We start from the raw sequence: 14,088 nt of genomic DNA, 5'->3' as shown, positions 1-14,088 counted from the left end.
TCACAGGGGTGTGTGGCCCAGGTATTCTCAGGAGGATTTTGATAAGTGGAGTATGGGCAATGGATTTCAAGCCATGCAGGTGAAAGCTTTTGATACTTAGACATTTAGTGCACAGCATGTGGTCTAATTACATTTATTTGACTTTCATTAAATTGTTCATCCTGTCAGAATTTCATAAGCAGAATTTCCACTGCAAATATAAATAAGGTCTACATTAAACTAGGGTTAGTTTTTTTAGGAAACACAATCATCAAAATCATAAGGAAAATATATATATATTTCAGTTTCCCTTTTATTGATGCTTCATCACCCTATTGTGATGTGCAGGTAAAATATAGTGCAGTGTGAAAAATGGGACATTATTATGTACATAGAGATATAGATATATAGATGGGGCAGCAGCAGCTATTCATACTCACAGAGTTCTATGTATCTATAAGTATATATTATCATATGTGTTATATATATATATATATAAATATATTTCATGTAGTTCACTGCCTTTATTTTCCAGATAGGAAAGTCCACTTGGAAAAGGTCAATAAAGTGTCCTGCCTAAGTTCATACAGTGAGTTAACTGACGCAGCTTTTACCTGAACTCAGGACTCTAAACGCTTATTCTGCTGGTCTTTGCTCAGCATTGTCACTACCTTATATTGGGAGGTATTTTTCTAATTCTGTGTGACACAGCACCAGAGGAACTCAAATAAGAAAAGGTTCTACATGCACCTGAGCAGGAAGTTAAAGCAGGGCCTTTAGGGTAACAGCCTCATTTGCTGCAAAAGCCTTAGCCCTTTATTCTTCCATTTTCCCCTTGAGGCCGTTTTCTCCACTACATCCTGAAGGGTAAACAAGGAAATATTGAGACAGTTGAGATCACAATTAACTGATGCTGGATTTTCAGACATTTCCATTTTTAACCATCAACAAATCTGCTACATATCTGGTTAATCTGCACTAAAATGTGATTTAACTTTTGTTCATTAGGGTTTGGAAACTAGGGATGGGGGTAGAAATAAACTAAAAATACCTGTGTGCTACTCACTCTGCAGGAAAAATGTAGCTAAACCAAGTTTGTACTTGGTTCCTTGAACAAGTGCTTTTGTGCTAAATTTCCAGGAGGGTTTGTGTTATCGACTCTTTGAGGTTTTGCTCATAGGATTTAGCAAGCGGTCTAATGGTTGCACACAGCGGTAGAGCGGCCTGGAGAGGTGTGTGCGCCCATGCTGAATTTAAGTTCCCAGGAATGTGCTAATCAGTAACTTTCCAGAAAACATACAGTAGTTCCTGTTGGCTTGTTATTTTGCAAACTGTTGAGAATCCAGAAGACCCAACCCTTCTATTTTTGTGCTTCTACGGATATTGCTTTGTGTTTTCCCAAGTGAGTACATTCTTACTTAAAGGCAGCTCTGCCAAGTTATGGGCACTGAAAATTACCAAGTGATATTCCGTGAAGAGTGGGGTGAGAAGCTGCATTGCCTCTCACCAATCAGCTACCTCCTGACCAATGAACAATCAACAACTGCCACAAGTTGTGGCTGCTCTAGAAGTCTGGCTTGATCCTAGAGAAATAGGGCTGGAAGACATAACCTGAGAATGTAGGACCCTCTGTAAATGCTGTTTTAGGAATTCAGACAGAAAGGGAAGGAGCATAAAAAGGCAGAAACAGATTCTCCTGAAGCCTAGATTTGAAGTAAGATCCTGCCTAGGTCAGCTAAAACTAGCTTGTTAATAAGTTAACAACTCCAGAGACATAACTTACCATTAAATTTATCTCCCAGTTTGGGCTAGAATAGCCAAATTGGTAGGAAATCTATTATAATGAAATGGCTTTGATGACTTTTTTGAAAGATAGATTGATAGACAGATATGATATGATAGAGATGTGATATATATGACTATCTATCTATGTACTTCATCATTTTCTTGACTGATGAGAGAAGAGAAGGAAATGTGGGAATCGCTTCAGTAAATATTAGGTATGTTGAGTGACACATTGGCATTGGTTTCAAGTCCCCTTTAAAAAGAAAAGAAGTTAGTACATTAGCCTCTGGAAAAGTATTTCTTTTAGGTCAAAAGTAGCTAATCATGTGAGAATAAGGTACATATCTCTAGAAATCAGAAAAATGTTTTTAAAAGGAGAAAGGGAGGATTCCAGGTCTTAGTCTGGGAAGACATAATTATAATTAATATAGCAACAATAAACATTTCTTGAGGATTTACGAAATGCTAAGCTTTGTTACAAAGATTGAACAGGGATTCACTCATCTAACCCCTTAACCACTATAGCAGTTGTCTAGGCTGAAACAGAATAATGAAGGATACTTCTTATAGCAAAGAGGATGTTTACTTTAAGGACCTGTTTAACTAAAGGAGCAATGAGACAAGGTATAGCTGGTAGAGAGGGCTGTTTGATGCTTTGCGTAAAATCTGAATATGCAACTTGTATTGCCACCACACATGTAAATTTGTAAATTGGGTGATCGGTCTGCTTTAATAAAATGTGTATCTGACCATTGGGTTGTAGAAATTTCAAAGATTTTATTTTTTGACAGGATGCCTGCCGTTTTTCTCTCTTGACTCCCGCTTGTTTTATTCATTTTGGGGTAGTTGCCAATTAGAACCAATTGGTAAGTATAATTAATAGACAACACGAATTTCCTTTTAAACCCCAACCAAGAAAATTAACCATAGAAATATTCATTTCCTTTACAAATTCCTAACACTATCCCTCCTATGACTACTGTTTATATCTATCTCTTCTAAGACATCCAACCACAACAGAGGTTAGTTACTCCCTATTATTTATCATCCTAATAATACCATGTAATACAAAGAAGAGAGAAATGCACATTTATTGAGGTCCTAGTATGTTCCAGGCACTGTGCTAGCATTTTCATATATACTATCTCTTTTAATAGTCGTAAAAACCCTTCAAAGTAGGAATTATTATCTTCCTTCTTTATAGTTGACAAAATGGTACCTCAGAGTTGTTAAGCTCTGGTTTTACAGCCATTTAGTGGCACAGCCAGATACAAACCTAGGCTGATGTGATTCCAAAACCCTGGCTCTTTTCTCCCCACATAAGGAAGCATTATTTCATTCAAAAAATACTCCCCTAAAATTTTGTTACCTTAGAGGACTTGAGGGTCATTATTTCATTCAACAACTGTTTAAACACAGACTCTTTGCCAGACACGGGTAGAACCCTGGTTCGTTGGGATTAATCATCAGCAGAATTTTGGGGGGAAGACAGTAGTAAGCAGTAAGATGGTGGAGGAATTCACAGGAACAACATGAGGAAGAAGTAGGACGGGGTGATAGCATGGGCGGTAGGGGTGAAGACAAACAGAGGTGCTCCTGATCGTGTACCCATGGCTACAGTCCTTCTTCATGTGACTCGTGGACTTCCCTTTGTCATCCTATGCCTGAGAATATATGAAGGAGGCTGGGAAGGCAAAGGGACGTTCAATTGTCATCACTGGCATCTTTTTTGATCATTGCACCATCATCCAATGCATTGGGGTAACCATGACATGAAATTTCCCATCACTGAGCTCATAACTCTTCCATGAGATAAGTAACAACTCTGTTAGTTGAAGGTCATAGACGAACTTCATCCAGGGAGCCCTGAAGTAGGAAGCAGCAAATTTATAACCTCATAGGCTTACAGCCCTCTGTTCAAATTGTGTGACTTGAAAAAGATGTTAAACTTCCTCTAGGCAGGTTATATGTGTATCAGGAACATCTCATTGTCTTCTTTGGATGCTCTAACCTGTTTAGCCCAATTATTCAAACTTTTTACTACTGATAGACTCAGCTAATCAAGTAGAAGACCATCCAAAATACAAATACCAAATTCATGATCAGTTAATTTTGGACTGTGTTGACTTGCCATTTTTCACATGCCCTCAACTGAACATGTTGTTCAGCATTTTCTCTGCCTTTTAAAGAATAGATTGTATGAAAAACAGTTACAGTTTAAACATCTGCCCTCTCTTCAACTTATGAAATGATTTGACACAAGTTGGCTGTGACCCTGAACTCTTTGTCATGCTTTCATGATTGATGAAAAGGCACTTCATCAATCAAGACAATATGGAGTCAAAAAAATAATACTGGGGGAATAGAACAAATTTTAGTGAAACCGTCTTGGTATTTGCCTGTCTTATTTATCTGACTTATTTTACAATTCAAGCTAGGAGCTCTGTCTTTTTTAGAAAAGAGCCCATTCCCACATCAGAGCTATCTGTTCAGGGAGTGGGACAGTTCCTGTAAACAAAGGAATCTGAATGGGGAACGTCCACCATTCTGATGAGATCTCTTAGGTCCTTTTACGTGTAGGGAGAAACGCTGGGTTGCAAATGCTTGGCTGGCATTTTAGTCTCCAAGTCAGCAAACTTTACTGTTGCTGGTCAGAACTAATAGGTTCCTCTCATGATAACATAATCTTTTTTTTAATTGAAATATAGTTGATTTACAGTGTTGCATTAGTTTCTGGTGATAAACCTTCTTGATGGGACTCAGCCTCTTCTTTGTTTCACTGCCAATCTGAAGACCTCCCATATCTTCTTATCTGTTGTTTTTCTAGCTTTCCCCTTCTTCCATAATGCCTGTGGATCTTACGTTCCACCCATTGTAAGCTGCTTGTGATTTCCCATAATGACATACCCCACTGGATGTGTTTGTGTCCTGTTTTAACATTTGCTGAAATTCTGACCTCTCCTAACTCTACTCTTTGGCAAAAACCTACACTTCAGATCTCAGCTTGAAAATCTTCTCTTGTAAAAAATCCTGTCAGAAACCACACACACCGTGATCCCGTTAGACTCAGTTATTCCTCACATAGCCCACATTTCTACAACGCTCTGTATAAACCAGTGTCGTCGCGCTGTCTCTTTGGTAGCGTGCTTGTCTATCTGCCTCCCTGCGCCGTGTCCCCTGCACCTGTAGATTGTGAGCTCCCTGGGAGCAGAGCCTGAGTCATATTCACTGGTGTTATCCTGCAAACCTAGCACAGTGCCTGGCACATGCGGATGGGTAGGTGCTCAATAAATTTTTGTTGTAAACATCAGTATTTGGTTTTCTGGCCTTATTTTTAACTCTTGTGTCCAGCCTGACATAAAAATGCAACAGAAGAGTTTAGATACTAAAAGCTATACAGAAAGGACATATAATAAAGCAGTAATACATGGACAGAGTCAAGGAGAATAAAGGTGAACATGCACAGGCAAAGACTATCATGCATACTTCCGACTGTCATAGGCATAAAAGCATTTATTCTGGAAATTTGACTCTATTTCTGTTGAATCGTGCTTGTTATTAAATCATGTCCTTCTTGTGGCTATAGAGAATCGAAGGATATACATTTTTTGTAGCAGCCTATGCCATCATGGCTTCATTATTTCTGTTTGCACAGAAAAAGGAATAAGCATTGACTTTTCCCCACTTACCTAAAGTGATAATTGCCTGTGGCCGCTTTTCGGTCTAGATTAGGATCAACCATTCAGTAGAAATGCATAGCTAAGTTTAGACAAACATAAAATAGATGGGAAAACCTGTGCTGACTGAGTACTTTTCTGCCATAATCAACAATTTTACGGTGGGATATATTTAGAGAAGATAAGGTATCTTATTCTCTAGGGGTCTTTAAAAAAAAAGTGGGCTAAGAGTTTAATTCATTAGAGATGAGTAAGGCTAGGGAATTTGGCATAGGACCCTTCAAAGCCCCTTTCCAGGATTTAAAATAATTTGCCCATCCTTTCAAAATATTGTTTGGATCATTTCAAGCCATTGAAACTAGTGGATATAAAAGTCAAGCAAATTTCATACAGGCTTGGAAGATGGCTAGAAATAGTGCTCCCAAGATGTCAGTAATAAAATAAGTTTTAATCCAATAAAAATCTTTTAACTTGAACCCTCAGCTAAAGATCATTAACCCCTGAGAGATTTGAAAAAAATAGAGATGTTATGCCCTAATATTGTCCAAATAAGCACACTGCTTTTTTTTTTTTTTTTTTGGCATCCATTGCTGAAGCAAACAAGCGGCTCTTACCCTCACTGAACAGGCTGTCCCTGTTCTGCAAGGAGGCCAGATCTCACAAGCTGTGTGGAGCCCCACATGCCACAGCCCTGCAGGCAAACACTGAGGTCCTAAATCTCAGTCAGAGGAATCAACAGTTCTTGTTGGCTAATGAGCCTTGGCGTCTCTGGGTCCACATGCGGTTCTGTGGGCAATTCCTGCCAGAATGAGGCAGGGTGAAAAGAGCAAGTGCACCTTTGCTGAAACAGGGGGATGAGGATTGAAGAGTCAGCTTTTATGATCATCAGACAAATCTGAGCTGAACCCTTCCTCATTAGCAGCATTTCTTCTACCCAGAGGGAACACACAGGAAGTGAGTGTTGTCTCTGGCACACAGTAGAATTTATTATGAAATCGTAGGGCAGTTTGGGGAGAAGTGGAAAGTTCTCTTCACCCTGTATTTCCATTCTTCAATTCTCTTTTCTTGGTATGCATGGGGCAGTGTTCATTTTGTTGATTTATTTATTTCCACTATTCAAGTAATAAGAATCATTGTCATGAGTATGAATTACTGTTCATAAATTTAGGTATGTAGGAAATGTCACATAATAACAATTTTCCTTAATTCAAATAAATCCAATTCCAAGCCCCCTTTCCATCTAGTTTTGATAAATTCAGTTCTTTATTAGGTCTCTCCCACCCTCTTTCTCTCCCTTCTCTAGCCCTCCCCCTCCCTCTCTCCTTTCTTCTTCTCTGCCCCCGTCTCCCATCTACCCCCACCTCTCTCCCTCTTTCCTCTCTTCTCTTGTCTCCCCACCCTACTCTCCTTGCTTTCCCCCATCCCGCATCTTACGCTCACAGTGCACCTAGAAAATTGGAATAGGGCTTCTTAACCTCCCTCAGTCAAGGTTACCCCTGATAACAACCACGGTCTGAGCCTGCTTGGTGCCCCCCTAGGTGGAAAGCTCTGGGGGCCCCTGGCCCTGTAAAGCCAGCAGGATCTTTGCTGTGGTGGCATCTCCGTGCCCAGGGCTCAGCATCCCGAGGTACACTTCACAGCAGGCCCCCTCAGACCAGACACCTGTGCTAACCCCGCCCTCGTGGAGCTCACACTGGAGTAGGAGACAGGAAATAAATAAGTAAAATATGTAGCATGTCACATGGCGGTAAGTGCTGGGGAGAGAGATACATCAGAGAAGGCAGGAAGCGGAGTGCAGGGAAGGGGCTGCAATTTTCAGTAGAGTAGAGGGAGGCCTCCCTGAAAAGGGGATATCTGAGGAGAGATATGGAGGAAGTGAGGAAGCGAGCTGTGTGATGTCTTGGGGGAGATCACTTCCAGCAGAGGAAATAGCAATGAAAAGGCGCTGAGGCAGGAATGTGGGCAGCATGTTTGTGGCACATCAGGAGGCCTGCATGGCCATGTGGACTGAAAGAGGAGAGGGGTGGGAGAGGAGGCCAGGGAAGGAAGAAGGCCAAGTCCAGGGAAGACTGTAAGACCCCTGACTTTCACGTTCACTCTGTGGGAAATGGGAGCTTGTGGAGTTTCTAGCAAAGGAATGAGTGGTCTTGTAGATTTCAATGAATCACTCTACCTGCTGAGCTGAGAGTAGCCTGAATTGGGAGCAGAGATGAAAGCAGAGATGCTGTTCAAGAGAAAATGGCAATTATCCAGGCAAAAGCTGGTGGTGGCTTGGTCTGGGGGTGGTAGCAGTTGAGGAGATGAGAAGTAGTCAAATTCAAGCTATACTTTAAAGGTAGAGCAGGCAAGATTTATCTGGCATAGCTCCAGGCTTGGGCGCTGATCAGCTAGGAGAATAGAGTTGCTACTTTCTAGGCTGGGGAAGACTACAGGGGTGGGGATGGTAGGCACGAGACAACATCAGGAGCTTGGCTTTGGATATGTCAAATTGGAGATGCCTCATAGTGTGTGTGGAGACACTGAGAAGGATGTGATTATGTGAGACTGAAGTTCAGTGGAGATATTTGGCCTGGCATTATAAACATGGAAGTTGTCCATGTGTAGACAGTATATGAAACCATGTGAGTGGATGTGACCAGCAAGGGAGTGTGTCAGCTTGGTTGGTTTCTCATTGATCATAGGCAGACTTGGGCTTGGCAAAACTAACAGATGTTGCCACATATGAATCATATTTATCACATTAGTTAGACTCAAAGGTTGGCAAACTATGGCCTGTGGGCCAAATCCAGCATCTTATTCATCTTTGTAAATAAAGCTTTATTGGAACACAGTCATGTCCACACTCATTCTTCTGTCTGTGGCTGTTTTCGTGCTACAGCAGCAGAGTTGGCCTGCCAGGCTGAAAATATTTACTATCTGGCCTTGTCCAGAAAAGGTTTGCTGACTGCTGTTCAGGCTTTAAAATAGACTTTTGGGAATATAAACGGGGCATTTCAATCCTACTCCGTGGGCTTTCATCTTGGTTTATTCCAGGGGGCACATCTTCAATTTCACTTCTTTTCACAGGGAAAAGTCTCCACTCCTTACAGCTTATGCTAGGGCAGTGGTCCTCAAAGTGTGATCTGGGGACCAGCAACAATAGCATCACCTGAGGGCTTGTTAGAAACGCACACTCTCAAGTCCCATTCTAGACCTGCTGTTCCGAAGCTCTGGGGGGTAGGGGAGCAGCAGCAGTGTGGGTTTTAACTGCTCCTCCAGGTGATTCTGGAGCATGCTAAGCTTCAGAGCCACTGCTAGAGCAGACACTGACTGATAAGAGGAGCTGAGAACTGGAAATGCGCATTTCTACACACCCCTTCTTGTGATAATTTTCAATATACAGACTAGTTCTTTTCAGGCTTTTAAGAGCAGTCCTTAAGAGTGCCACATTCTTATATGTAACATTAGAATCGCCCATTTTCTAGAATGATGGAATGTGTGTTATTGCAGTCAAATGATTCTTAGTGGCAACAGTAAGAATAAGCCAAGTGGCTGTTTCACACAAACCAGACAGAGTAGGATAATGAGGTTAAACGCCCCCAGTGATGAAGGACCCGGCGTCCCCACTGCACGGCCCTGGGCCTTGACTGTCTCCCGTTCCCCATCACAGCACTCCATTGTGCCTAAGTGATAGAATGTAATGAGGCATTTATTTGTAAGAGAGAAAAGTAGAAGGGATTTATTTCCAGCACCATCAAGGATATGCTAGAACAGAGAGAAACTTTAAATTGACATCTTCCCCCTCCAGGGTTTATGCAGGTGCTGCTGTACTGTTGCTGTTTTCCTTTGCTTAATGATGTAATCCTTCCCTGGAGCTTCACCCCTCTGTGTGTCTAGAGGAAGGACTATCTCTGATAATGAACAGCTAGGGTTTATTTAGATGGAGCTGGAAACCTGATCTCAGACATCAGGGAGGAGCAACAAGCAAGTCGTGGCCCTTTTAAGCCAGAAAGAGGTGAACAAAGAACAGGGAACAAACTGAAGCCCCTTTCTCAGTATCTGGAATTGGCATCTGTTTTTAAAATCTGCTAGAAATGAGTTTGAGACCCTAAGACATGAGAGAGATAGAATAATCATGTGTACTGGTTTCCAAGATTAAATAGTTCTGGTTTATGCCTGTCATCCCAGAGTGGTTATTAATGATGACCCCATCACTTGCAAGAGTATTCTGGTATTTATATGATACATCACGTTGTCACCCTAGCGAGAGACAAGCTAGCAGAGTGTGGAGTTCAGGCCCTGCATTTCCTAACAGGTCTCTGTTTGAAACCCCATTCAGACATGCGATTTAGTCTCAGTGCCTCAGTTTATTTAACTGTGAAATGGGGATGATAATCTCTCTATCACAGGGTTGGTGAGCAGATTTAATGAGTTGAGTGCCCAGCACCTGGTGGATGCTCAGTAGCTGCTACTTCCTCTCTGGGAGAAAAAAACTGCCTTCAGTCAGTTGACCCAGTGGACTTCAATCCATGAAGCCATTCACTGCAACCTAGAAATTATAAGCCACCTTGTTTGGGGCTCCATTTGTAATAAGCTTTTAAAATCCATTGCAATTATTGTTTCCTTTTAAGGAACTATAAGGACATTAAGAAAAAATTGTCTTTCAGAGAAAGCCATATTTGCACTTAAAAAATAAGGTCATGTTCACAAACTTGAACCAGAGGCTCAAGTTAGATGCTACTGCAAAGTGAATGCCAGAAACAGAAGTGACAGAATTGTAATTCATGGTGTTGGAGCTTGAGAAAGCTTAGTAAATTAAAACTCACTCTTGACAGCACAAGATTCAGATTGACTGAAATTGGATGCTGGAGTTGGGCAGATGGAGATCAGAATATCATTTTTATTAATGATGAAGTTGTTGGAGATAATGACTTAGTATGAGGGCCAAATGGGCTTGCCAGCTCACCTCAGCCCTCAGAGAGCCAGCCAGAGGAGAAATTTGGGTCTGCAGCAAACAACTTTACTAATATCACTGACTGGCACTAGTCCATGGTGGCAAAGGAAGAAAGAAGCTAAATCCTCCTCACTGGAAGACTTTTGATAGACTAGTGCTATCCAGTCAAGAAACATGGACAGACATTAGTCACCACTAACCAGTTTACTCAGTTCTATATGTGGAGAGGAGTATGAGAAGGACAAGGGGCTAGATGTGTCACCCTGATGGAGCTCCCTCCACAGGGAAACTTAAAACCAGAGGAAAGAAGGTTCCCCAGGACATTGTCACCATATTTGTCACTGAGGCTTTAGAAACAGTCAAGATTTGATCAGACTGGAACACAACTTTTAGAAAATACTCCAGATAATCAAATAAAAATGTATCACTTTTCCCAACTGTTGGTCAGAAATTGGATTAAATACCGTTACTATATCCCAAACAATCAGTACCCTGCCTTTATCTCATACATAATAATGGTAGCCGGTTGTTTTAATAGCCCTTGATAACTTTGCTGGTAAATGAAGGTCACTCCTGGCAGTAGCTTCGCTGCTGGAACATACCAGTCCTCTCAGGGGGGACAGAATTAGGCTTCCACTTCAGATAGTTCCCTAGTCACTTCAGCTGGAGGAAGTAATAGCTTCCGTGGGCATCCTTCCTGTAAGGGGAAGCGTGTACACCTTTGTTTAGATCTTTCTCCCCAAGGACCAGGACACATTGTCACTCCAGCTGGGTCCAAACCTGAGACGTAATCAGGCTTCAATTTAAAAGTACAAGACAGCTGAATTGAAATGGGCTTTTCCAGTTCCTAAGACTCTGGACTCTTCCAGACTTGATCCAGATGAACAAATGACATATGAGCACCTACCCAGGTCACTCAGCATGTTCTTTTCTAGGTCTCTGACTACCACTAAGGCCCAATAGTGAAGACCTATGAAAGGACACCATGAGGCCCTTGCATGGCTGGCATCTCCACTTGGAGTAGTATATATCAGTAGTATTGAGATAGGTCACTCAGTCCCTTTATAACCACCAACTTACTCCCATCCATTCAGCTGTGTTGGTTCCAAGGTATAGACCCCAGGCATTGCACCTTTTAATTTTATTTTATTTCACAAGCATTTATTTGAACTACCATCTAAGTATGAGGCTCTATGGAAACCACAATGTTGTCAAAGAGGGGTGTGGGTCTCTCTGTCTCAAAGAATTTACAATTTAGTAGATGAAACGTTCATTAAAGCAAAGCAGAATAAAATAACTGCCAAAGAATATGTAAAAAAATAAACAAACAAACAATGGGACTACAAAGGAATGAATAATTAATACTACATGAGGGAGTTAGAAAGGGCATCAGGAATTAATGACATTTGAAATGAGCTTTGACAATTGAGTTAGGGTTTCTGAATGGCCACAAGAAATAGCACCTCTCCTCTTCATCCAAGTTCTGAACACTTTGAGAAATCAAAGAAGTAGTGGATGGAACTCAAAATACTATTTTTAGTTGGGGTACAAGTTTGCAGACGTGGCTTTTAGTCTATTGACCAAGTGGACATAATGAGTCCTCAGAATTTGGCAGAATTCCATAGTGAGTCTTCACGTCCCCACCCCACCTCACACACCTGCAGGGATAGGGCCCTGCAGGAGCTGGGAGCTGTTAGGCTTTCTGCAGGCAGGAAGATGCCAAAAGGAAGAAGAGTGAGGCTGAGTGAGCAAATCCAGTTAGACTCCTCAAATTTACCGAGGAACCAAGTGAGAAAATGAGCATAGAAAACCCACGGATGTGCTTAGGGAAGATTCTTCTCATGTAACCAAGAGTAGGGAGAGTTACTCGTCTCTGAAAATTACAATGGCTAAAGGGAAATTCAAGAATAATCCTAGATGGAGGATCAGGAAGATATTTTAGGTGAGACCAGAATCGGAGTGAATGGAAAGTTCTGGAGAGACAGGAGTTTGTGAATGAAGATTGAGTCTAAAATATGGTGAGCCTTGTCTGTCATGCAGAATGATTAGGCTTTATCTATAAGCAATGAGAACCCACTAAAAACTGTTATAGAGAAGACTGTATTTACAGATGATAACTAGCGGTTATGTGATGATTGTTACAGAGGCAGAGAAATCAGTTAGGAAGCAGTCTCCATAGTCCACAGGAAAACCAATGAGCATAGAAACTGGGCATTTGGCAAAATTCCTGACTTTATGAGAATTTAAATCAGATCTGAGTGCCCTGGATCTCAGGTCAGTTGATTGAAGGAAAATTGTATCTGTCATAAAATATTTGAAAATTTCTATGGAAACAATTAACATTGTCATTTAACCTATGAGAAATCAGGATACACTTGAGGTAATTCAGTATCCTGCCTTCCTGCCTTCCTTTTGTACCTCAGATTTCAGTGAGCAACTACTACATGTAGAACGCTCTGTGGTATGCAGGGAATAGAGTTAAGCCTACTCACAGGGATGCCCAAACATGTCATTTGATGAGAGAAAACTTCAAGAGACATGTAAGATACTAGGAGAATTTTTTTCTTTATACCATAGTAGTTTACTGACAAATTTATAAAATGCATACTTTGACATATGCTTTTTAGAAAAGGAAATGCTATAGGAACACAGAAGTGAGAATAATTTATTCTGCAGGGGCCTGAGGAAGACTTGTCTCTGAATCTGGGACCTGCAGGATCCTTAAAGAGAGAGTAGAACTTTTGCATTTGGGGCAGGGAGTTAATTACGGTCTCCTTCAAATAATGCAGAGAGATTTTTTTAAAATTATTTTTGAAGGGTAAATTAATACACCATTTTGTCATCACCAGCAACATTTCCCTCTGTCTTACCCTCTGCCTCTCCTACCCAGCTGTGCCCTGCACTGCAGGCTAGGTCTTTCTATGTTTTTTTCAATCCTTAATTCCCCTGGCTGCTCTGCTGCTTACTAATTCAGCCAAGAAGCCAAAGGAACTTGTACAAGCTGTGGACCTAGATCCTGGCGTATTTATAGGGAAGTGTGGGCGAAGAATTATAAAGTCAAATGAGTTAGAACAACTCTGATTACCTTACATTTGAGAAGGCAAGGAATGCCTTTTGATGTGGGCCTTGAGCAGTGCAGAAACACAGAAGACTATAGCTTTGTTTGGGTGAGTTTTCTTGTAGACTTAGATCAGTTACATTAAAACATTCATCCTGCAAACAATGGCTCCAAAGAAAATAATGCTGGCTTTCTCCTTTTATGAGAGTAAAACTTGCCTTACAGCCCATGGGACTGGCTGTTCCCTTTCTATTGAAATGATTCACGTGGAATATCGCTTGGATGTCCTGGAAATATACAGACATTCATGGCACAACATTTCAACCAGAGCTGTCTGGCCGTTAGGGAGTAACTCTTTTCCATTAAGTCAAAAGCTTTGTTTGTTAGCATATAATATACTTGAAGTCACTCATGGGTTTTGTTATTTGGCATTTACATCTTTATCCAACCCACAGAGTTCAAAAGACTTTAACAAGCTGTTGAAGTACTGAGGAGAGGCCCCTTGGTAGAAGGCATTTGGAGAGTGACACGAAAGATCATCTACCCAAAAGCAGAAAGTTTTAACCTTTTGGATGCAAGATAAAGGAATTTGGCTTCCTAAGCCTGTTATTGGTCTGCATGAGAGAGTGTTTCAAACTTTGGAAAAGTATGTTTCA

General features: G+C 41.2%; 1 protein-coding gene across 23 annotated transcripts in view; it reads left to right on the top strand.

The window, feature by feature from the left end:
- The window catches only part of TRPM3 (transient receptor potential cation channel subfamily M member 3), an 846,268-nt gene that overhangs the window by 612,815 nt on the left and 219,365 nt on the right, over positions 1-14,088 (top strand). For 16 of the 23 annotated variants that reach the window (XR_012072024.1, XR_012072026.1, XR_012072025.1 and 13 more), the window contains one exon: positions 2,556-2,630. The exons of the other annotated variants lie outside the window; for them this stretch is intronic. Coding sequence is in view for 4 of the 16 variants with exons in the window: in XM_031677179.2 (XP_031533039.1) it covers positions 2,556-2,630 (75 nt within the window). In the remaining 12 variants the exon portion in view is untranslated. The remainder of the gene's footprint in view (positions 1-2,555; positions 2,631-14,088) is intronic. 23 annotated transcript variants of the gene reach the window in all.

This window comes from Vicugna pacos, chromosome 4 (genome assembly GCF_048564905.1).
Source record: "Vicugna pacos chromosome 4, VicPac4, whole genome shotgun sequence".
NCBI classification, from domain to species: domain Eukaryota; kingdom Metazoa; phylum Chordata; class Mammalia; order Artiodactyla; family Camelidae; genus Vicugna; species Vicugna pacos.
Note: the sequence above shows the minus strand (reverse complement) of the source record. Positions and strands in the feature narration are given on the sequence as shown.